The 24,426-nt window shown below is 38.3% G+C and overlaps 3 protein-coding genes and 2 long non-coding RNA genes across 6 annotated transcripts; 4 read left to right on the top strand and 1 right to left on the bottom strand.

The window, feature by feature from the left end:
* The first annotated feature begins 2,614 nt into the window (after nucleotides 1-2,614).
* On the top strand, nucleotides 2,615-4,706 carry LOC126610344 (uncharacterized). Its single transcript, XM_050278393.1, has 2 exons — nucleotides 2,615-2,917; nucleotides 3,549-4,706. The coding sequence occupies exons 1-2, from the start codon at nucleotides 2,752-2,754 to the stop codon at nucleotides 4,463-4,465; spliced, it is 1,083 nt and encodes a 360-aa protein (XP_050134350.1). The 5' UTR covers nucleotides 2,615-2,751; the 3' UTR covers nucleotides 4,466-4,706.
* A 2,968-nt stretch (nucleotides 4,707-7,674) lies between these two features.
* Nucleotides 7,675-21,189, top strand: LOC126610348 (uncharacterized). The gene is made up of 2 exons (XR_007618492.1): nucleotides 7,675-7,897; nucleotides 20,770-21,189. It is a non-coding gene; the product is annotated as an uncharacterized LOC126610348 (long non-coding RNA).
* On the top strand, nucleotides 12,652-14,016 carry LOC126610347 (uncharacterized). Its single transcript, XR_007618491.1, has 2 exons — nucleotides 12,652-12,922; nucleotides 13,428-14,016. It is a non-coding gene; the product is annotated as an uncharacterized LOC126610347 (long non-coding RNA).
* Nucleotides 14,233-23,862, bottom strand: LOC126610345 (myb family transcription factor EFM-like). Of its 2 annotated transcripts, XM_050278394.1 has the most exons (3): nucleotides 23,827-23,862; nucleotides 23,616-23,692; nucleotides 14,233-14,607 (listed from the first exon to the last, which is right to left on the bottom strand). In XM_050278394.1, the coding sequence occupies exons 1-3, from the start codon at nucleotides 23,849-23,851 to the stop codon at nucleotides 14,404-14,406; spliced, it is 306 nt and encodes a 101-aa protein (XP_050134351.1). In that variant the 5' UTR covers nucleotides 23,852-23,862; the 3' UTR covers nucleotides 14,233-14,403. The 2 variants fall into 2 exon arrangements, 1 of the variants encoding a protein (XP_050134351.1); XR_007618490.1 differs by lacking the exons at nucleotides 23,616-23,692; nucleotides 23,827-23,862 and adding an exon at nucleotides 14,730-14,798.
* On the top strand, nucleotides 16,056-18,180 carry LOC126610343 (uncharacterized). Its single transcript, XM_050278392.1, has 2 exons — nucleotides 16,056-16,303; nucleotides 16,859-18,180. The coding sequence occupies exons 1-2, from the start codon at nucleotides 16,138-16,140 to the stop codon at nucleotides 17,863-17,865; spliced, it is 1,173 nt and encodes a 390-aa protein (XP_050134349.1). The 5' UTR covers nucleotides 16,056-16,137; the 3' UTR covers nucleotides 17,866-18,180.
* Nucleotides 23,863-24,426: the final 564 nt, after the last annotated feature.

Consider the following 24,426-nt stretch of genomic DNA (forward strand, 5'->3'; position numbering starts at 1 on the left):
TGTAGATGTTACATTATTGTACGGATGAAAATTGCTGCCATACACTGTATGTTGGAATGCCAAATTCAATGCGGTCGTTTTTCAAGCACGAATACAATGATCGTGAAAGGGGTGAGCGAGCTAGAGAGATGGCTGTATCTCTTTGATGAATGTTATATCGAGGTTTGGTTTAAAGAAACATATTCTATACTTTCATCTACTTGATTACTACTTCGATGCACTTAAAGCTACGGGTACTGTGTCTAATATTTTTCAGGTGATTTGTTATCAGCACTCTGAAATAGCTCGTCATGCACTTCTCGTCGTTATTATGAATAATATTTTTCAGGTGATTTGTTATCAACACTGAAATAGCCCGTCATGCACTTCTCGTCGTTATTATAAATAGTCCATGATAATTATAATAAAAAGTGTTAATAACAGCTCTCGTTTTTTGTTCGTGGTAGGTCGAATCAAGCGGTATAGAATGAGAAAATGCCATGTCAAAGTGTGACATATTGGTGATGGTTCCAATAATAATAGACCACCCAGTGCACAGATAAGTAAAACATAATAATCAGTCTTATCTTATATGTTTCAAGTTTGACACCATTTGGAAATTGGAGACAATAATATATGAAAAAGTCCTTAAACCTCAGCCCACCTCATTCCCCCACAAGGCTTAAACTCGCCCGTGAGGAGACCACATGACATGTCTTTTGGAACCCGTGAATGACGGGGAATGCGACAGAACCATCGTTTTCTGTAACTTCAACATGCATTCTCTTTCGTTACAATTTCGAACACAACACATTCATAGATAAATATTTATATTCTATTATATAAAATGAAAACTTCTATTTTCATTCTATGAATATTAAGAATGATTGTGTTATTATATTATTGTTTTTTATATCGACTTGATCAATTTGTGAATTGACACGAACACGACTGAATTGCCACTGATTTTTCACTGTCTAAAAGAAAAACATTTTTATCACAAGATAGCAGTGGGGACGGAGAGGCTTGTGGTTGTCATAGATATACCTGGGACCTTCAATAACCGCCTTACATTGTCAAAAATTGTAGGACGGACAAAGAACGAAACGGTGAAAGTTTGGGGGTTTGTTAGCAGCTCAATGCAAAACTCTGCGAGACAATTTGTCAATTCCAATGCAGGGTCCATTTAACAGTACTATTGTGGAGTTTGTGCCTGAAATTCTTGCATGTCACAACGTATATCATTTACGTTTCGAGTGTGACACGTACAACTGTAGTTAGCACGTAATGAGTAATATATTTCAAAACGAGGATATATTTCCGGTGACACCGATGTTTTTCACCAAACTTCCAAGCAGTTATTGGAAAATGAGAATCGTGGAAGTAGCCCTAGGTTTCCTCACAAAGCAGGAAACTGAATTAAGGACAAAATAAACAGACTGTGGGAAGGAAAAGAATGCGTTGATGCAAGAGGAATCTGGGTGCAACACCAACACATGAGTGCACAGAGAAACCCTGATTTCGATGTTATACACATCATCATGTTAGTCGAAGTTTCTGCCTTTTTGCTATTGCTTTATCAATTGCTGGTGACAATTTAAATCAAATTCAAATAATGATGCTAATGATTCAGTTTTTCTTATCGTTAAAGATGAATCCCAAAAAACAAAATAGTAATACACAGATGTAGTACAAACCAAGAGAAGAAAGAAAAGATGACAAACATGAACTTCCAAAAAATTGTCATGATAAGATCTTATGCCCTGCTCAAATACCATATTCTGACACCATGGAAAGTTGCCGTTTTTTTTTTGGTGAGCTACAGTTTTTTTTTACATGTATTAATGATGTTACGTGAGACAACTGTGAATATATCTCTTTGTATCTACAACTCTTATCAAGTCTAAGAGTTAGAGTTAAGATATTTCTAGTTACTTATAGATCTTTCGACCACATCATATATATCGGAATGTTTCTAGCCAATACAGTAGATGCTATTCATTTGTGTGTACGTGATAGATACAAAGAGAGACATCCTCTACTACACGGATTATATATAATCTCACAAGAATGTCATATATACCGACTTATCTACCTGTTTCTAACCAATATAGTAGGCGCCCATGCATCATTTGTTTCTGTGTGAAGATAAAACATGAATGAATACATGCAGCAACCTGCAGTTGTTGTTGTTGTTGATAGTGTACAGCTTTTGACTCATGAAATTTGTGGCCACTCCACTTATCTCGTGAACCAACGGGGACCCAACTATTCTGTTTGGCATTCGTACACCACAAAGAAACAACCTCAATAAATATAAAATAAACAAAACACCAGCAAAACAAAAATTAGGGGCATCTTTTCTATCTACTTCCCCACCATCACAATTATTACCTTTTTTTCTTGTATGGTTCGGGAGCAGGAAACGAAACCTAGCTACATTTACTTCTTCTAGTTTGCAGTTGACTGTTTTTCCATGAGTGAAATAATGAAGCTCGATGGAACCGGGGATATAAAATTCGAAAATAGTCGTTTCTTTTTTATCTTCCAATCACAGTTAATTTGATGAGTTAATTTTGCGTACGTGTCGTGAATTGTAATAAAGAGCCGAGCATATCCATTTTTATGCCTAATAAAGTGTATAATCCTACAGAATATTTATATTAGTTATAAGCTCTCAGCGATTGATATAAAACGCAGCCTATATCAACTTATTTTTAGAGTCGAGAATATCAGAACTTCACAGAGGGGGGATAGATAGGCTCTAAAACCATGTATTGGTTTCTTACAGTTATATTTCTGGTTGCTACTCTCACATTTCATACTCCTTCAGAGGCTAGCCATGAGAAGAACCATCCTTCTGCAGTTGTTGTAGGCACTGTCTACTGTGACACATGTTTCCAAGAGGATTTCTCACATACCAGCCATTTCATTTCAGGTAAACTTCATCTCAAATTTTCAAGTTTCAACAAGTTCATAATCAAATTTCTTTTTGTATTGTAGTCCAGCCCTTCTCTCCTCTTGCATACTCTCATTTCTATTTTTGATCTTTAAATTTGAATAAATCAAAGAAAAATCAAAAGAACAAAAATAAACAAAGGTGTACAAAAGGAGAAATGTAAAATCTGGTAAATTGACTAAGAAATAGAATTAAAAAAAGTTCGTACCCAGTGCACAAGGCTCCCGCTTTAAGCAGGGTCTGGGAGAGGTGACTAAGAAATAGAATTGGCCAGAATAATTTCATTACTTCTGATTGTAAAACCTTTATACAGATATTTCCTATGAGTCAACTATACAACTAGGAAAAGTAAATAACATAAATCAATTACAGCAAAATCTCTCCTTGGCGGTAGGATTCTGCATTCAATCACAATTTCTTTCCAACATTTATTATTTCTCTTAAAGAAAAATGGAGGATATTTCATTAATTTGTATATGTCGATATCATTGTCGTCCAGTAAATATGTCATCAATAACGTGGCTATTTCATTGTGAGTCCAACAAAACGTACAGACATGTTGTGGATGCATTTTCGAAAATATCAATAACCTTGTTGGGTTCTTGTGCAGGGGCTTCTGTTGGTGTGGAATGCAAAGATGGGAGTTCAACAGAACAAAGTTTCAAGGCACAAGTGAAAACAAATAGCCATGGACAATTCAAAGTCCTTCTGCCATTCTCGGTGAGCAAACATGTCAAGAAAATTGAAGGATGCTCAGTGAAACTAATCAGCAGCAGTGAACCCTACTGTGCTGTGGCCTCATCAGCCACCTCCTCTTCCTTACACCTCAAGGCAAGAAAGCAAGGGACTCACATATTCTCTGCTGGTTTCTTCACCTTCAAGCCTCTCAAACAACCCACCTTATGCAACCAGAAACCCAGCATTCAGAATTCCAAGAAATTAAATTCCCAGAAGTTCTCATTCCCTCGTACTGATGAGCTGGAATTCCCATCACCCTCTCAAGTGGACCCCACAATTCCTGATCTACCTCCCGTCCCTAAGATCCCTTATCTTCCACCACTGCCACAACTCCCTCCTCTCCCTCCCATCCCAATTGGTGTCCCAGGACTCCCAGGACTTCCTGGAATTCCAGGTTCGCCCCCTGTTGCTGTAAAAACTTCATCTGTGTCCTCCAACTCCAAAACTTCAAAGAATGAGCAACTAGGTGATAATAAAGAAGTAGCGCATCCAGATGATATATTTCCACCTTTATTTCCACCAATTATCCCTAATCCACTTCAGCCCCCACCAGCTCCATTAATCCCTAATTTGCCCCCTCTTCCTGGTTCTCCACCAGCAGGTCCAGCACCATTGATTCCCAACCTGCCAATTCCCAACCTGCCACCTATATCTGGTTTGACTCCATCGCCGTCACCACCACCACCAATCATCCCATTCCTCCCTCCACTCCCCGTCCCACTCCCACCTGTGCCTCGGATCCCCGGAATTCCCCCAGCAGCTTCTTCAAAACAAAGTACTTCACCTTGATTTAAACTATAATATATTTAACTATGAATCATGTATAATTATTTTTCCAAATAATGTGTTTTACATGTTGGTTTAAGGTTTTTATTATGTAAAAGATACTGTATGGTTGGTTGTGCAATTATCAGAAGGATATACGCTTTATATTAGTAGGGTTTGTATCATTGTATGTTTGTGCTTTTGTAAGGAGCATGTGGTGGACACAAAATTATTGTACTTGGAATAAGGCTATGGGTTCCCTTCATCTGACAGACTTTTATTTACTTTGAAAAGAATCCCAATTATAATGTGATTTTGCTATACTATTTTTATGATATTATTCGACTCCTTATTGTAAAAAGAATTTAATTGAAAATTATAGCCCCATACATACACAAAAATATCACAAATTTTGAGAGAAAAAAAATATCTTAAATTTTGAATTGTATGCATTTCAACCACTCTCCAAATGAAGAATAAAAATCGATCCATTTGAGGTTGCCTGAGCTTCTTCAAAACAAACTAAGGATAAGGAAAACAAATGAAAGAAAGCTTTCAGCAAGCAAGAGTAGGGTGCATAACTGCATATACATAGCAGTCGTTTCATTCATAAAACAGGGAAGCTTAAGGTATTGCCTGTGAAGTGATTAATTCGTATAGTTCATAGACAAATATGAGTACAACGATACAATACGATTTGATTATTCTAAACACCCATTTTTACCTCCCATACACTTTTTGTTGATTTTTGTCTTTTGATTTTCTTCAATTCATTTGATCCAACTGTCAAAAATTAAGAGGGTATGTGAAAAGTACAGGGATTTGTAGATAGCATCACCCATTAGTTAATAGCATATGATTAATTTGTGAAAAATGTTATTTTTTCCAAATATTTATACAATTATTTTGTATCATCTCTCTAATAGAGACGAATCCACATTTATTGACATGTTCTACTTCTATTAAAGAGATAATAAGTGTAGCGCAAAAATTCAAAATTTCAAGAAAAAGGAGAATCATGGATTTAGAGATTAAAATATTATTATATCAATTATTATTGAATATTATATCGGTCCCCTAGAGAAAACTGAAGCGCGTCGGTCATGCTTTTCTATATGGGCCCCTTAGAGAGAATATGCAGATTCGCTGTCCCCTTTTACGTGTCTCCTTTGTGTCTAGTTTACTAATATTTTGACACATATCCTCTAACTTATATGAGAAATAACACCGTTAATTTTTTATTTGACATTTAAAAATTAAAAACAAAATCAAACACAGGAGGATCCTTCTGCAAATTTTTGAGTTCCTTCGTATCAAAATCCTTAGATCAACACCCACATATCAAAATCCCTAACCAAAACCCCCAGATCAAAATCCATAACCAAAACCCATGCGACACAACGAAGACGACGATAGGCCGAGTTACTGAGAGAGAAAACGAAGATACGCTTGGATGCCATCTGCGAAACTCATATTTTTCTTCTCAAACCCTAATAGGCCGAGTTAATGAGAGTGAAAACGAAGACGGCGACAAATCGAATTCGGTTGAAGCGGAAACGGAAAGAAAGAGGAAGGGAAATGCAATTGATTTTTGATGGGGGAGATGGGTTGATTGAGAGTGCAGAAGGTGTTTGATAATATGACTGAGAGAGACTTGGTCTTGTAATTCTATGATCTGGTGTTACTCTCAAAAGGGTCTTCACCGTGAGTCATTGAAGATGTATAATGGGTCTTGATGAGTTTACAATTGTTGGGTTGCTTTCGCCTTGTGCTCAATTGGGCGCATTGAATATTAAATAAAAATAAATAAATAACTTAACAGAGTTATTTCTTAGTTAAGTTAAAGAATATGTGTCGAAATATTAGTAAACAAGACACAAATAAGACATGTAAAACTGAACAGCAGATCTGCAGCTGTTAAAAGACCAATGAAATGAACCATTTCAACAAATTAAAAGAAGGCAAATATCTGTACGTAACGACAACGTCAGAATTAGGTTATCTTCTTCGGGCTCGTAGCGAGTTAACTCGCTACTTCTGCAAGTCACAGTCATAGACATAAAGGTTGATGTCGAGCATGACGAGCCGTATCACATACCTTTCTGTTTCATTCAAGTTCGATCGACTTCAACTCTTATTTCGACCAAGTAGGTGATAAAAGCTTAGGGTTTAGTGTTTTGGGTTTCGGAGAATGATTTTGTAACTAGGGTTTAGGTTTTTGGACTGCTTGCACAAAATCATTCTCCACTATGGGGAGAAAAATCACCATAATCTGAGCCACCTTCTATGATTTTAACTTAATCAGTACATTTTATTCTTATATTTTCGCAAATATATGTTTGGATGAAGAAATTTAAGATTACTAAGAAATTTTAAAATGACGCAAATTGAAATGACGGGATTTTATTTACTAGAATTTGTGAATTTTCTTGTTTCGTTAACCTAAAAGAACAATGGAATTGAGAATGAAATTTGTTAATTTTAAACTCTCAATTATAGAAATTGGGAAATGACACCTATTTACATGGAATTTAAACTTGGGAATTGGAGGCCCCAAATTCCAAGTTTTTTTTTTTCACACAGAAATTCTAAATTTTTATGTTTATAAATCCAAATAAGGGAATTGGTGCATGTCAATTTATAAATTCTTACTTTTTTCATGCGAAAATTCTAAATTTCTATGTTTAACATTAAGTTTTAAGGGGTGTATTCAATTGGAATTTTGAGGGATTTTAATTATTTTAATGAATCTAAGGGTATTTAATCAGGATTTTAAGTGATTATCTGAAATTCAATGTGTATTCAATCAGGGTTTTAGGATAGTTTATTAAAATCTTTAAAAATCCGGATGTATTCAATTAGAATTTTAAAGAAGTTTATAATATTCTAGGTATATTCAATTAGAAGTAGAATTTAGAGAATTTGGAAAAGTTGAGGAATTAGAGGGAATTGGAGAGATTTTGTAGTGTATTTTAAGCATCCATAAATCTCATCTCTTCCCATAAGATTTTGAGAGAAATGAATTAAAATTTTAAATAGAATCTCTACAAATCAGTTAAACTCCGTAAAAATCCATTAAAATCTCTCAAATTCCCAATTGAATACACCTCTATTAATTCTCGTATAAATTTTTTGTCGTTGGTTTGGTTTGTATGATGAAAATTAGCGTGCTCAGACATACTTGTTAGTCCAACTTCAAGCAAATTTGTAGTCTGCAAGTCCGTTCTCTCTATCTGGAACCTTCCTTGCAAAGGAAGGAAATCTTAACGGATTCTTGCAACCCTTCCCCAAAAGCTACGAATAAACTCCTTAACGACGACGGTTCAACATTGAGACGCCGTCACCTATGCCCCTCAAGTCCTTGCACAACATGACGCCAAAAGACTCCGCATTACCTTAGCGGCCCTAGGGTTTTGTTTCGTGCAGACAAAGCCATAGACCTTCTGACGAAATCAGGTATATCAAACTATGTGGATTTCACATGCATTGAAGTAAACTCCATTTTTGATGATTGTAGACAATTAGGGTTTATGGGGTTTAGGGTTTTGTATTTTATTATACTGTATAGCTGCTACCAACTCTCTTTACCATGTAGACCCCTTAGTATATAAAATCCCTTGTAAAGTATACTTGAAAGTGAATGAGAATCTGAAACTTCACATGGTATAGAGCCTATGATCCCTCCTTTTTCTTTTCCATGGCTTCTGCTACTTCCTTTCCTCCCTCTTCCATTCCTAATATCTCTACTCTCGTTTCTGTCAAACTTTCTGAATCTAATTACTTACCATGGGAAAGCCAAGTTAAACCATTCTTGATTGGCTAAAACTTTTGGCATTTTGTAGATGGATCCCACCCTTGCTCTCCTCTCTTTATCACCACCACAACTCAAGCACCTTCCCCAAATACCTCTGCTGATTCCGCCTCCTCCACAGTGGTGCCTCCTATCACTACTAGCGTCCCTAACCCCGATTACCTGGTATGGTACCAGACTGATCAGACCCTTGTCAGCATGTTACGTGCTACCCTTACTGAGCCTGTTCTCTCGTTGACCGTCGGGCTATCTACTTCTCGTGAGATCTGGGAACATCTTCGTCAAAATTTTTCTCAACAATCTCTTGCCAACTCTACTCATACTCAGTTTCAGCTGCTGTCTCTTCAAAAAGGTACCAAGACGATCTCCGAATATCTGGGTCTTGCCAAACATTTGGCAGATCAATTGGCTTCTATTGGCCAACCAGTTCAGAATGATGATTTGGTGACTTATGTACTTAATGGCTTGGGGTCTGAATATGAGATTCTTGTCTTGGCACTGACCAACTTTCCTCCTCTACCGTCCTTTAACGACTCGCGTGCTCGTCTTCTGGTTTATGAATCCAAGCATGCCATGACTCAAGCTACTTTAGCTCCCTCCGCTCTCTACTCCGCCCGTAGCTCTGGTGGTTCTCCCTCTCAGGGGCGTGCTAGTCTGCCTTCTCGCCATAATGGCACTTCCAATGGCAATCGGCATCCCCGTAATCATGGAGGTGGCCGTTTTACCGTGCATGGCGGTGCTGGCCGATATGGTCCACATACTGCTCAACACCGGCCTGGTATCCTTGGTCCAAGACCTACTCCTCGTGGTCCTCAGTGTTGGGCATGCAATCAGTTTGGTCACATAGCTGCCTTGTGCCCCCGCGTGACTCGCTCCGATGATGATATCTCTCGAGCTTTTGCTGGCATGCATGTTGCTTCTCCCTCCGATCCTACATGGTATCCGGATACTGGTGCCACTCACCATATGACCAGTGACCCTCAATTCCTCTCTTCGCTTACTCGGTATGCTTCTAATGACAAAGTTACTGTGGGTAATGGTGAGACCCTCCCTATTGCGCACACTGGTAATCTTTCTTTTAAGTCCGGGCCCTTCATTTTTCGGTTATCCTAAGTTTTGCATGTTCCAGCAATTCGGAAAAATTTATTGTCGGTTGCTAAGTTTACACGTGATAATCTTGTTAGTCTCTTGTTCTTTCCGTGGGGTTTTGTTGTCCGTGACTTAAAAACGGGTGTTGTTCTTTTTCAGGGCCCATGTGAGGATGTTCTTTATCCCCTCAAGCTTGGTCTTGCTCCTAGCACTGGTTCTACTACCAAACATGCCTTTGTTTCCACTTTTGCTTCACCCTCCCTCTGGCATAGTCGTCTTGGGCATCCCTCCCGTCAAGTTCTTAATGTATTAGCCTCTAGTAATGTATTAGGCTCGTCCTTTGCTGTCTCCCCCAAAGATTTTTGTAATCACTGTGCGTTGGCCAAATCCCATCGCCTCGCATTTACACCTTCAGAACATTATTCACTGTCTCCTTTTGAATTAATACATACTGATGTTTGGATGTCTCCTATTCTGTCGGTGTCGGGCTTTCGTTATTATGTTTTGTTTACAGATGATTACACACGGTACACATGGATTTATCCCATGCGTAAGAAATCTGAGGTCTTTCTTCATTTTTCCAATTTTATAACTCTCATCTCTAATCAGTTTTCAACAATGGTTAAAATACTCCAAAGTGATGGGGGTAAAGAATATGATAATTTGTCCTTTCGTCAATTGTGTGCGCGAAAAGGGATTCACCATAGATTCTCCTGTCCTCATACCCCACAGCAAAATGGACTTGCAGAACGCAAGCATCGTTATATCTCAGAAATGGGACGCACCCTGTTACTTGCTGCCAATCTTCCACATAAATTTTGGGCTGAGGCACTCTGCACTGCTGTTTATATAATTAATCGGCTACCCACTCCTATTCTCAAGTAGACCTCTCTGTTTCACTCTTTGTTTGGCCGGGATCCTGATTACATGGCTTTGCGCACGTTTGGGTGTGCTTGCTTTCCATACCTTGGTGATTATGCAACTTACAAACTCCAACCCCGATCCTTGTCATGTGTTTTCCTTGGCTACAGTGACCAATATAAAGGCTATCGTTGTCTTCATCCCTCAACTGGACGTGTATATCTGTCTCGTCATGTTAAATTCAATGAGCATGATTTTCCTTTCCACTCCTCTATGGCATCACCTTCTGCGCCTGAATCAGACTTGGTATTTGTTCCCATTCACCCCGTACCTACCCCTCTTCTCCACCAACCACCCGTGCCTATGCCTCAAAATCAGGATCTCACCCATACCACCACTTCTGCCACTGTTCCTGTGTCAGTCTCCCCTACAATCCCGCAACAACCCTGCCCTTCACGTGAACCTTCCTTGCCAGCTCATAACCTGGCACCCATGCTGCCTGCAACCCCCGTGACTATCCCTCAAAATCTGGAACTCCCACCTGTCAACCTGCTTGCACCTATTCCTGCGTCTATCCCTACTACATCTCAACCACCCCACTCATATCCACATGTCTCTCAGTTGCCAGCTAGTGGCGTGGCTCCTCCTCCTTCCTCAGGACCTCACACACGATCTAAGTCAGGGATTTTCAAACCTAAAACGAAGGCCTACTTTGCTAGTCGTCATCCTCTTCCATCTGCGATGACCACCCTCGTTGAACAAGATGCGGAGCCCACTTGTTTTACACAGGCATCCTGATCCCCTCAGTGGCGCCAGGCTATGTTGGATGAGTTCAATGCACTGCTTAAACAAGGCACATGGACCTTAACCCCTCATGTTCCTCATGCTAACGTTGTCGGCTGTAAATGGGTGTTCAAAATCAAGCGCCATTCTGATGGCTCGATCGAGCGTCACAAGGCACGTCTTGTCGCCAAAGGCTTCCATCAACAGCCTGGGGTTGATTTCACAGAGACCTTCAGTCCCGTTGTGAAGCCTACCACCATTCAAACCGTGCTCAGCCTTGCCGTGTCTCTCGGTTGGTCGATACGTCAACTCAACGTCAAGAACGCCTTTCTCCATGGTTCACTTATGGAAGAGGTTTATATGACCCAACCACCTGGCTTTGTTGATCCCAATCGTCCCAACTATGTCTGTAAGCTTCGGAAAGCCATCTACAGTCTTAAACAAGCTCCTCGAGCTTGGTTTCAACGCCTCAACACCTTTCTCATTCAGACAGGTTTTATCCAAAGTCGGGCAGATAGCTCAATGTTTACATATCATCGTGGCTCCACTATCCTTGTTTTTCTTCTATATGTGGATGACATCGTTTTGACGGGTAACTCCCCTCCGTTGATTCAATCATTTATTCAAACTCTGAGCACTGAGTTTGAGCTCAAGGATCTCGGCAAACTGCACTATTTCCTTGGCATAGAGGTCTCTTATTTATCCAATGGTATTCACTTGTCTCAAAACAAATATACTTTGGAGTTATTACAACGTGGTGACTTATTAGGGTGTAAACCTTGTTCCACACCCATAGCAGCCAAGATTCATCTCTCTGCACACACTGGTACTGCCCTTACGGATCCTTCTATTTATAGGCAGCTTGTGGGTTCTTTGCAGTATCTTACCCTAACTTGGCCAGATATTTCCTTTGCCGTGCAGCATGTCTCTCAGTTTATGGGTCGTCCCACTACTGCTCACTTAGAGGTTGTTAAACGTATATTGCGTTACCTTAAAGGCAGCTTGGGTATGGGACTTCGGTTGACTTCCTCTTCACAACCGTTTCGTCTCATCACCTATTCAGATGCAGACTGGGCAGGGTGCCCTGACACACGTCGTTCCACCACTGGCTTTTGTATTTTTCTTGGTGACAATCTGATTTCTTGGTGTGCAAAGAAACAATGGACGGTATCTCGATCTAGTGCCGAAGCGGAGTATCGGGCACTTGCCTTTGCATGCGCTGATTCTATTTGGATAATGGGTCTTTTGCGTGACCTCTGTGTTTCCGTCTCTGAGCCCACAGTGATGCATTGTGACAATTTGAGTGCCACATATATGGCTGCTAATCCGGTCTTTCATGCCCGCACAAAACACATCGCTTTAGATTATCATTTCGTCCGGGAACGTGTTGCTTCAGGGACTCACCGTGTTCACTTTCTTCCTTCTATTTCGCAACTGGCTGATCTCTTTACAAAAGGCCTGTCGAAGACGCGTTTCCAGTCCTTGTGTTCCAAACTTGTCTCCTCTCCGGCGCCAAGTTTGCGGGGGAGTGTAGACAGTTAGGGTTTAGGGGGTTTAGGGTTTTGTATTTTATTATACTGTATAGCTGCTACCAACTCTCTTTACCCTGTAGACCCCTTAGTATATAAAATCCCTTGTAAAGTATACTTGAAAGTGAATGAGAATCTGAAACTTCACAACGATGATGTCGGGGAGTTGTGGAATTTTCCAGACTCTTGACTAGCGATATTTAAAGTCAGGACGCTAACCCTTATGGAGAAGAATAAGTTGATGAGGTTCTTCAAGCTTGTTTGGCAACACTTGGAAACCTCTGATGATGGTGGTGGTGACCAGGGGAGTGAAGAAACTAGTCGAAGTTCAAAAATTTCAGATGAGGATTTGGAGAGTCCTTTTGTTGACTTCCAAAACATAATGCAATTGCCACACAAGATCAAATCGTAAGAATCGCATGACAATTATTTTATGTTTGGTTTTGCTGCTTTTTTCATCACAAGCTTTATATATGTTCCTAATTGCCTTGGTATGATTGCTCTTAATTTTCTGGAAACTTTTGTTTTACAACAAATTCGGAGAGGGATTCAAACTTGGGTGCATATGGTGTTAAACTATTAGCTTTTGATTGGTGATATTGATTGATTCATGGAATGAAAATGAAAGAACAAAATCTGAAAAACTGGGGATGTCCAACCAGTCGGTGAACTGGTCTGATAGAGGAAGAGCGAGCAAAGCAAAGTGCATGCTCTGCTTTTGGCTGGGTGAATTGCTCGGGATTTTTTTTTCTCTCTCCAAGTTGGCTGGTGCTTTATTTTACTGGGCTATCACACTCACCGATTCTCATTTATTTAGAGGTTTATACACATATATTAATTTGTTACAATAATTAAGACACTAACTCTAACAGATGGTGAAGTACACTGCCTTAACCTACTTCGCTAAATCCAGGTTTGCAGACGTGAAATCTAGGAAACTTCACACACCAGTGGTTGAATCAGTATAGAATACCTCTTAACACTCCATCTGCTTGTGGGCAACAAAAAGCACTCTTTGCTGCTGGTCACTTCATTTTTGTCTTCCTTTCTTTAGATAGGACGTCATTATAATAGCTTTCACTTCTTTGTGCTTATGAAATGAAATTTACGGGTAGCCTACATTAGCATTCACTGAATGCTGTTGCCAAGATTAATTATACGATGTAGTTTTTCCTAGGTCTCAAAAACAATATATCTTCAGTATGCTGAGAACTTATGTCATCTTCTCGAGTATAATTATTTTATATGCCATTGCCATGGTAGACTATGATCAAGACAATTTGGAAGCATGTAAAAGTATACTTATGAAGAGGGATGGGATTGAGCGTTTAGCACTATAACACAAATCGAGGTTAGTTTTGTTTTGCTCCTTTCTACCGTTTAGCACTTTCAGCCAATTTTTGTTTTTCTTTTTCTGATGTAAACTGTTTCATACGTGTACTGATGATTCCAATATGAAACTTATCTCAATATAATAAGTTCTTTGTGTTTCTTGTTCTTAATTCATATGCTACCTATTTCATCTTTACCAGACGTGAGAGTAAGTCTGAAAGATAATAAACGAAACGTGGCTATGTATTCCCGCCATGGCTCAACCTTTAATTATCATTTTTTTTAAAATGCAATTTCTAACATGACAGCTATATGAATTTGTAAAAAAATAAAGATAAACAAATCAATAAACATGACATTCTCATCCTTAACTACAAATCACCGTCTCATGCATAACAAAAGTATATAAATGTTGAACTGTTTGCATTTTAAGTACTACATCACTTCCCAAATAAAGAGTACAACTGACCAAAATAGAAAGACCTTATAGGCCATGCCCATATTTGGGCACACCAACAAAATATAAATATGCCGGCAGATCATCTATCACCACATAATTACCGACTTGTCTTTGCTTTCTTGTTCGAAATGTCCCTGCTTCTACCGCCACCGTTTGAAGACCCAACTCCAACTCTTACTCCACCATTGCTTGCACCTTCGAGCTGCTGTTGTTGCTGCCAATAGTCCCTGTAGAAATGGGGTGCCCTTTGGCCACTCCCGGCAGAGGCCGGTTGGACTCCTCGGTTGTTAAGTCTGTACTTCTGCAAAACCCACAAAGAGGATATATATTTTCCATCAGATTCGGCACCACATCAAGGAGATCAAAGTCAATACAAATAAATTAGGATAAATTTTTATGGGCAACGTAATGTTACTAATCCACCTGATATAATATAGGTAGACGACAAACTTCATATGATTTGGGGACCATAGGCGTAAATGGCCTAGTTTGGTTTTGTTTGCACTGGCATTGTTTCATCCGGCAAGTTAAAGTTTTATCTGGGTCTCCTTTGTAATAACTCAAAGGTATTGGGTGCTGCTGCAAATATATTTGACGTCCTTTCATATACGTGTAACGTACGTACAACCATAACCAATTTGGATTTTTTGTAGTTTTAACGAGTTTCTTGAGCTTATACACTTAGCAAAGGCTGCAAAGGTAACATAAATGATGGAGAATTAGTCCCATGTAACAAAATATACCATTTATTTATGAAAGATTTCATTCATAATATCACCGAAGCTTTTAATAATAAGTGGTTAAGTTGAGCAACATTGGTGATGTTAATAGTGAGTCATATTAAACCTAAAAGTTTATTAATAAATTACACCAATTAAGCTTCGCTTCAATTCGTTATTCCTATCACGTATATAGCACTTCGAACAAATTATCACATACCATTTTATCGCTTGTATTTCTATGCAATATATAGGAATAAGTTTATTAATAAATTGCACTAAAATTACTAAGAACATGAGTTAAGGAGAATGACAATTGGAATCCAACACTCTGGTGGTTAAGAACTACCGTTTATCTTACATTCGAAGTTTTGTGTTCGAAACTCCATGTCCTAAATACGGCTTGCATTAAAACAAAAACAAGAGTATATATATATTTTGTGTTCGAAACTCCATGTCCTAAATACGGCTTGCATTAAAACAAAAACAAGAGTATATATGTATTCAAGGTTTCAAACCAACCTGCAGATGACTCTTGACTTGGTAGTGTACAGCTTTAGACTCGTGAAATTTGTGGCCACTCCACTTGTCTCGTGAACCAACAGGGACCCAACTATTCTGTTTGGCATTCGTACACCACAAAGAAACAACCTCAATAAAATATAAAATAAACAAAACACCAGCAAAACAAAAATTAGGGGCATCTTTTCTATCTACTTCCCCACCATCACAATTATTACCTTTTTTTCTTGTATGGTTCGGTGGTAGGAAACGAAACCTAGTTACATTTACTTCTTCTAGTTTGCAGTTGACTGTTTTTCATGAGTGAAATAATGAAGCTCGATGGATCCCGGGCTATAAAATTCGAAAATAGTCGTTTCTTTTTTATCTTCCAATCACAGTTAATTTTACGTACGTGTCGTGAATTGTAATAAACAACCGAGCATATCCCTTTTTATGCCTAATAAAGTGTATAATTCTGCAGAATATTTATATTAGTTAAAAGCCCTCGGCGATTGATATCAAAGGCAGCCTATATCAACCTATTTTTAGAGTCGAGAATATCAGAACTTCTCAGAGGGGGGGGGGGGGGATAGATAGACTCTAAAACCATGTCTCAGTTTCTTACAGTTATCTTTCTGGTTGCTACTCTCACATTTCATACTCCTTCAGAGGCTAGCCATGAGAAGAACCATCTTTCCGCAGTTGTTGTAGGCACTGTCTACTGTAACACATGTTTCCAAGAGGATTTCTCACATACCAGCCATTTCATTTCAGGTAAAATTCATCTCAAATTTTCAAGTTTCAACAAGTTCATAATCAAATTTCTTTTTGTATTGTAGTCCGGCCCTTCTCTGCTCGTGCATACTCTCATTTTTATTTTTGATCTTTAAATTTGAATAAATCAAAGAAAAATCAAATGAAAAAAATAAACAAAGGTGTACAAAAGGAGAAATGTAAAATCTGGTAAATTGACTGAGAAATAGAATTGGCCAGAATAATTTCATTACTTCTGATTGTAAAACCTTTATACAGATATTTCCTATTAGTCAACCATACAACTAGGAAAAGTAAATAACATAAATCAATTACAACAAAATCTCTCCTTGGCGGTAGGATTCTTCTTTCAATCACAATTTCTTTCCAACATTTATTATTTCTCTTAAAGAAAAATAGAGGATATTTCATTAATTTGTATATGTCGATATCATTGTCTTCTAGTAAATAAGTCATCAATAACGTGGCGATTTCATTGTGAGTCCAACAAAACGTACAAACATGTTGTGGATGCATTTTTGAAAATATCAATAACCTTGTTGGGTTCTTGTGCAGGGGCTTCTGTTGGTGTGGAATGCAAAGATGGGAGTTCAACAGAACAAAGTTTCAAGGCACAAGTGAAAACAAATAGCCATGGACAATTCAAAGTCCTTCTGCCATTCTCGGTGAGCAAACATGTCAAGAAAATTGAAGGATGCTCAGTGAAACTAATCAGCAGCAGTGAACCCTACTGTGCTGTGGCCTCATCAGCCACCTCCTCTTCCTTACACCTCAAGGCAAGAAAGCAAGGGACTCACATATTCTCTGCTGGTTTCTTCACCTTCAAGCCTCTCAAACAACCCACCTTATGCAACCACAAACCCAGCATTCAGAATTCCAAGAAATCAAATTCCCAGAAGTTCTCATTCCCTCGTACTGATGAGCTGGAATTCCCATCACCCTCTCAAGTGGACCCCACAATTCCTGATCTACCTCCCGTCCCTAGGATCCCTTATCTTCCACCACTGCCACAACTCCCTCCTCTCCCTCCCATCCCAATTGGTGTCCCAGGACTCCCAGGACTTCCTGGAATTCCAGGTTCGCCCCCTGTTGCTGTAAAAACTTCATCTGTGTCCTCCAACTCCAAAACTTCAAAGAATGAGCAACTAGGTGATAATAAAGAAGTAGCGCATCCAGATGCTATATTTCCACCTTTATTTCCACCAATTATCCCTAATCCATTTCAGCCCCCTCCACTTATCCCTAATCCATTTCAGCCCCCTCCACTTATCCCTAATCCACTTCAGCCCCCACCACTTATCCCTAATCCATTTCAGCCCCCACCAGCTCCATTAATCCCTAATTTGCCCCCTCTTCCTGGTTCTCCACCAGCAGGTCCAGCACCATTGATTCCCAACCTGCCAATTCCCAATCTGCCACCTATACCTGGTTTGACTCCATCGCCGTCACCACCACCACCAATCCTCCCATTCCTCCCTCCACTCCCCTTCCCACTCCCACCTGTGCCTCGGATCCCCGGAATTCCCCCAGCAGCTTCTTCAAAACAAAGTAGTTCACCTTGATTTAAACTAATTAATATATTTAACTATGAATCATGTATAATTATTTTTCCAAATAATGTGTTTTACATGTTGGTTTAAGGTTTTTATTATGTAAAAAAATACTGTATGGTTGGTTGTGCAATTATCAGATGGATATATGCTTTATATTAGTAGGGTTTGTATCATTGTATGTTTGTGCTTTTCTAAGGAGCATGTGGTGGGCACAAAATTATTGTACTTGGAATAAGGTTATGGGTTCCCTTCAACTGACAGACTTTTATTTACTTTGAAAAGAATCCCTATTTGTAATGTGATTTTGCTCTACTATTTTTATGATATTATTCGACTCCTTATATGTAAAAAGAATTTAACTGAAAATCATAGCCCCAAACATACACAAAAATATCCCAAATTTTGAGAGAAAAAAAAATATCTTAAATTTTGAATTGTATGCATTTCAACTACTCTCCAAACGAAGAATAAAAATCGATCCATTTGAGGTTGCCTGAGCTTCTTCAAAACAAACTAAGGATAAGGAAAACAAATGAAAGAAAGCTTTCAGCAAGCAAAAGTAGGGTGCATAACTGCATATACATAGCAGTCGTTTCATTCATAAAACAAGGAAGCTTAAGGTATTGCTTGTGAAGTGATTAATTCGTATAGTTCATAGACAAATATGAGTACAACGATACAATACGATTTGATTATTCTAAACACCCATTTCTACCTCCCACACACTTCTTGTTGATTTTTGTCTTTTGATCTTCTTCAATTCATTTGATCCAACTGTCAAAAATTAAGAGGGTATGTGAAAAGTACAGGGATTTGTAGATAGCATCACCCATTAGTTAATAACATATGATTAATTTGTAAAAAATGTTATTTGTACCAAATATTTATACAATTATTTGTATCATCTCTCTAATAGAGATGAATCCACATGTATTGACAAGTTCTACTTCTATTAAAGAGATAATAAGTGTAGTGCAGAAATTCAAAAATTCAAGAAAGGGGAGAATCATGGATTTAGAGATTAAAATATTATTATATCAATTATTATTGAATATTATATGGGTCCCCCTAGAGAAAACTGAAGCGCGTCGGTCATACTTTTCTATATGGGCCTCGTATCTAAGAAATAACACCGTTAAGTTTTTATTTGACATTTAAAAATTAAAAACAAAATCAAACACAGGAGGATCCTTTTGCAAATTTTTTAGTTCCTTCAGATCAAAATCCATAGATCAACACCCACATATCAAAATCCCTAACCAAACCCCCTGATCAAAATCCATAACCAAAACCCATACGACACAACGAAGACGATGATAGGCCGAGTTATTGAGAGAGAGAAAACGAAGATACGCTTGGATGCCATCTGCGAAACTCATATTTTTCTTCTCAAACCCTGATAGGCCGAGTTAATGAGAGTGAAAACGAAGACGGCGACAAATCGAATTCGGTTGAAGCAGAAACGGAAAGAAAGAGGAAGAGAAATGCAATTGATTTTTGATGGGGGAGATGGGTTGATTGAGAGTGCAGAAGGTGTTTGATAATATGACCGAGAGAGACTTGGTCTTGTAATTCTATGATCTGGTGTTACTCTCAAAAGGGTTTTCACCGCGAGTCATTGAAGATATATAATGGGTCTTGGTGGGTTTACAATTGTTGGGTTGCTTTCGCCTTGTGCTCAATTGGGTGCATTGAATATTAAATAAAAAATAAATAAATAACTTAACAGAGTTATTTCTTAGTTAAGTTAAAGAATATGTGTCGAAATATTAGTAAATGAGACACAAATGAGCCATGTAAAAGGGGACATCAGATCTGCAGCTGTTCAAAGACCAGTGAAATGAACCATTTCAGCAAATTAAAAGAAGGCAAATATCTGTATGGAACGACGACGTCAGAATTAGGTTATCTTCTTCGGGCTCGTAGCGAGTTAACTCGTTGCTTCTGCAAGTCACAGTCATAGACATAGAGGTTGATGTCGAGCACGATGAGCAGTATCCCATACTTTTCTGTTTCATTCGAGTTCGATCGACTTCAACTCCTATTTCGACCAAGTAGGTGATAAAAGCTTAGGGTTTCGGAGAATGATTTTGTAACTAGGGTTTAGGGTTTTGGATTGCTTGCACAAAATCATTCTCCACTATGGTGAGAAAAATCAGCATAATCTAAGCCACCTTCTATGATTTTAACTTAATCAGTACATTTTATTCTTATACTTTCGCAAATATATGTTTGGATGAAGAAATTTAAGATTACTAAGGAATTTTAAAATGACGGGATTTTATTTTCCAGAATTTGTGAATTTTCTTGTTTGGTTAACCTAAAAGAACAATGGAATTGAGATTGTAATTTGTTAATTTTAAACTCTCAATCATAGAAATTAGGAAATGACACCTATTTACATGGAATTTAAACTTGGGAATTGGAGGCCCCAAATTCCAAGTTTTTTTTACACGCAGAAATTCTAAATTTTTATGTTTATAAATCCAAATAAGGGAATTGGTGCATGTCAATTTATAAATTCTGACTTTTTCATGCGAAAATTCTAAATTTCTATGTTTAACATTAGTTTTAATTCTTGTATGAATTTTTTGTCGCTGGTTTGGTTTGTATGATGAAAATTAGCGTGCTCAGACACACTTGTTAGTCCAACTTCAAGCAAATTTGTAGCCTGCAAGTCGGTTCTCTCTATCTGGAACCTTCCTTGCAAAGGAAGGAAATCTTAACGGATTCTTGCAACCCTTCCCCAAAAGCTACGAATAAACTCCTTAACGACGACGACCCAACATTGAGACCCCGTCACCTATGCCTCAAGTCCTTGCACAACATGACGCCAAAAGACTCCGCATTACCTTTGCGGCCCTAGGGTTTTGTTTCGTGCAGACAAAGCCATAGACCTTCTGACGAAATTAGGTATATCAAACTATTTGGATTTCACAAGCATTGAAGTAAACTCCATTTTTGACCATGAAGTCGGGGAGTTGTGAAATTTTTCAGACTCTCGACTAGTAATATTTAAAATCAGGAGGCTAACCCTTATGGAGAAGAATAAGTTGATGAGGTTCTTCAAGCTTGTTTGGCAACACTTAAAAGCCTCTGATGGTGGTGGTGGTGACCAAGGGAGTGAAGAAAATAGTCGAAGTTCAAAAATTTCAGATGAGGATTTGGAGAGTCCTTTTTTTTACTTCCAAAATAGAATGCAATTGCCACACAAGATCAAATCGTAAGAATCGCATGACAATTATTTTATTTTCGGTTTTGCTGCTTTTTTCATCACAAGCTTTATATATGTTCCTAATTGCCTTGGTACGATTGCTCTTAATTTTCTGGACACTTTTGTTTTTAAAACAAATTCGGAGAGGGGATTCAAACTTGGGTGCATATGGTGTTAAACTATTAGCTTTTGATTGGTTATATTGATTGATTCATGGAATGAAAATGAGAGAACAAAATCTGAAAAACTGGGGATGTCCAACCAGACGGTGAACTGGTCTGATAGAGGAAGATTGAGCAAAGCAAAATGCTCTGCTTTTAGCTGGGTGAATTGCTCGGGATTTTTTTTTCTCTCAAAGTCTGCTGGTGCTTTATTTTACTGGGCTATCACACTCACCGATTCTCATTTATTTAGAGGTTTATACACATATTAATTTGTTACAATAATTAAGACACTAACTCTAACAGATGGTGAAGTACACTGCCTTAACCTACTTCGCTAAATCCAGGTTTGCAGACACGAAATCTAGGAAACTTCACACACAAGTGGTTGAATCAGTATAGATTACCTCTTAACACTCCATCTGCTTGTGGGCAACAAAAAACACTCTTTGCTGCTGGTCACTTCATTTTTGTCTTCCTTTCTTTAGATAGGACGTCATTATAATAGCTTTCACTTCTTTGTACTTATGAAATGAAATTTATGGGTAGCCTACATTAGCATTCACTGAATGCCGTTGCCAAGATTAATTATACGATATAGTTTTTCCTAGGTCTCAAAAACAATATATCTTCAGTATGCTGAGAACTTGTCATCTTCTCGTGTAGAATTATTTTATATGCCATTGCCATGGTAGACTATATGATCAAGACAATTTGGAAGCATGTATACTTATGAAGAGAGATAGGATTGAGCGTTTAGCACTCTAACACAAATCGAGGTTAGTTTTGTTTGGCTTTTTTCTACCGTTTAGCACTTTCAGCCAATTTCTGTTTTTCTTTTTCTGATGTAAAATGTTTCATACGTGTACTGATGATTCCAATATGAAACTTATCTCAATATAATAAGTTCTTTGTGTTTCTTGTTCTTAATTCATATGCTACCTATTTCATCTTTACTAGACGTGAGAGTAAGTAAGTCTGAAAGATGATAAACGAAACGTGGCTATGTATTCCCGCCATGGCTCTACCTTTAATTACCATTTTTTTTAAATGCAATTTCTAACATGACAACTATATGAATTTGTAAAAAATAAAGATAAACAAACAAATAAACATGACATTCTCATCCTTAACTACAAATCACCGTCTCATGCATAACAAAAGTATATAAATGTTGAACTGTTTGCATTTTAAGTACTACATCACTTCCCAAATAAAGAGTACAACTGACCAAAATAGAATGACCTTATAGGGCATGCCCATATTTGGGCACACCAACAAAATATAAATGTGCCGGCAGATCATCTATAACCACATAATTACCGACTTGTCTTTGCTTTCTTGTTCGAAATATCCCTGCTTCTACCGCCACCGTTTGAAGACCCAACTCCAACTCTTACTCCACCATTTCTTGCACCTTCGAGCTGCTGTTGCTGCTGCCAATAGTCCCTGTAGAAATGGGGTGCTCTTTGGCCACTCGCGGTAGAGGCCGGTTGGACTCCTCGGTTGTTAAGTCTGTACTTCTGCAAAACCCACAAAGAGGATATATATTTTCCATCAGATTCAGCACCACGTCAAGGAGATCAAAGTCGAGCAATACTCATAAAATTAGGAGAAATTTTTATGGGCGACGTAATGGTACTAATCCACCTGATATAAAATAGGTAGACGACAAACTTCATGTGATTTGGGGACCATAGGCGTAATGGCCTAGTTTGGTTTTGTTTGCACTGGCATTGTTTCATCCGGCAAGTTAAAGTTTTATCTGGGTCTCTTTTGTAATAACTCAAAGGTATTGGGTGCTGCTGCAAATATATTTGACGTCATATCATATACGTGTAACGTACGTACAACCAAAACCGATATGGATTTTTTTGTAGTTCTAACGAGTTTCTTGAGCTTATACACTTACATAAATGATGGAGAATTAGTCCCACGTAACAAAATATACCATTTATTTATGGAAGATTTCATTCATAATATCACCGAAACTTTTAATAATAAGTGGTTAAGTTGAAAGAAATATTAATGATGTTAATAGCGGATCATATGAAACCTAAAAGTTTATTAATAAATTACACCAATTAAGCTTCGCTTCAATTCATTATTCCTATCACGTATATAGCACTTCGAACAAATTATCACATACCATTTTATGGCTTGTATTTCTATGCAATATATAGGAATAAGTTTATTAATAAATTGCACTAAAATTACTAAGAAAATTAGTTAAGGAGAATGACAATTGGAATCCAACACTCTGGTGGTTAAGAACTACCGCTTATCTTACATTCGAAGTCTTGTGTTCGAAGCTCCATCTCCTAAATACGGCTTGCATTAAAACAAAAACAAGAGTATGTATGTATTCAAGGTTTCAAACCAACCTGCAGATGACTCTTGACTTGGTCGTGGGTTAGCCCATCGACCTGCATGACAGCTTGTATCTGCTTTGGAGTAGCCTCTGCTCAACAATAAGCACATAACAAACTAAATATTAGCATCAAGCCAAAAACCTGCAGTCCTAGATATCATATCCCACCATAAAAATGACTCAACTAATTCTATGAATATATCGTCACAACTCATTTGCCTCACCTTGAGGACCTCCAAGTAAACTCATGGCCTTCAGAAACCTTGTGTGGAGCTCCGGCGACCAGCTCCTCCTTTTGTTCTTCAAGTTTGGCAGCGGTAGTGGCAGTGGAAGCTGTGGCTGTGGCTGGGACTCCGGTTGTGCCTGTGGTTTTGACTCTAGCTCAAAATCGTCGGCCGCCATGTTCAAATCGCATGGGAACGGCGTAGGGCTTGTCGGCTCTTTGTTCACCATCATTCCCATCCGACTAGATGATTGGGAACATTGGGAAGTCATCACCTTTTACAAAACAATTAAAATGAGTTAAATTGTTAGATACATTGTAATCTATCAAAAATCACACGACCAGATAAAAATGAAGTTATTGATGAACTTTTGCATGTCTATATCACATTGTTTACCTGCTTGTGATCAGTGGTATCGATGCCAAATGGCTTAGGGTTGAACGGAGGAGACGAGCTCTTGTATTTTCTGAACGCACTACGTCGTTCAGATTGATGATCGGAGAGTTCTGAAATCTCATTCTTGAGGACTTGTACAGCTATATGATCGCAACAACAACAAAAATCAATAAAAAAAATCAAGTAAACCCGTTAGAGGTAACT

The sequence above is a fragment of the Malus sylvestris genome, chromosome 17 (genome assembly GCF_916048215.2).
Source record: "Malus sylvestris chromosome 17, drMalSylv7.2, whole genome shotgun sequence".
NCBI classification, from domain to species: domain Eukaryota; kingdom Viridiplantae; phylum Streptophyta; class Magnoliopsida; order Rosales; family Rosaceae; genus Malus; species Malus sylvestris.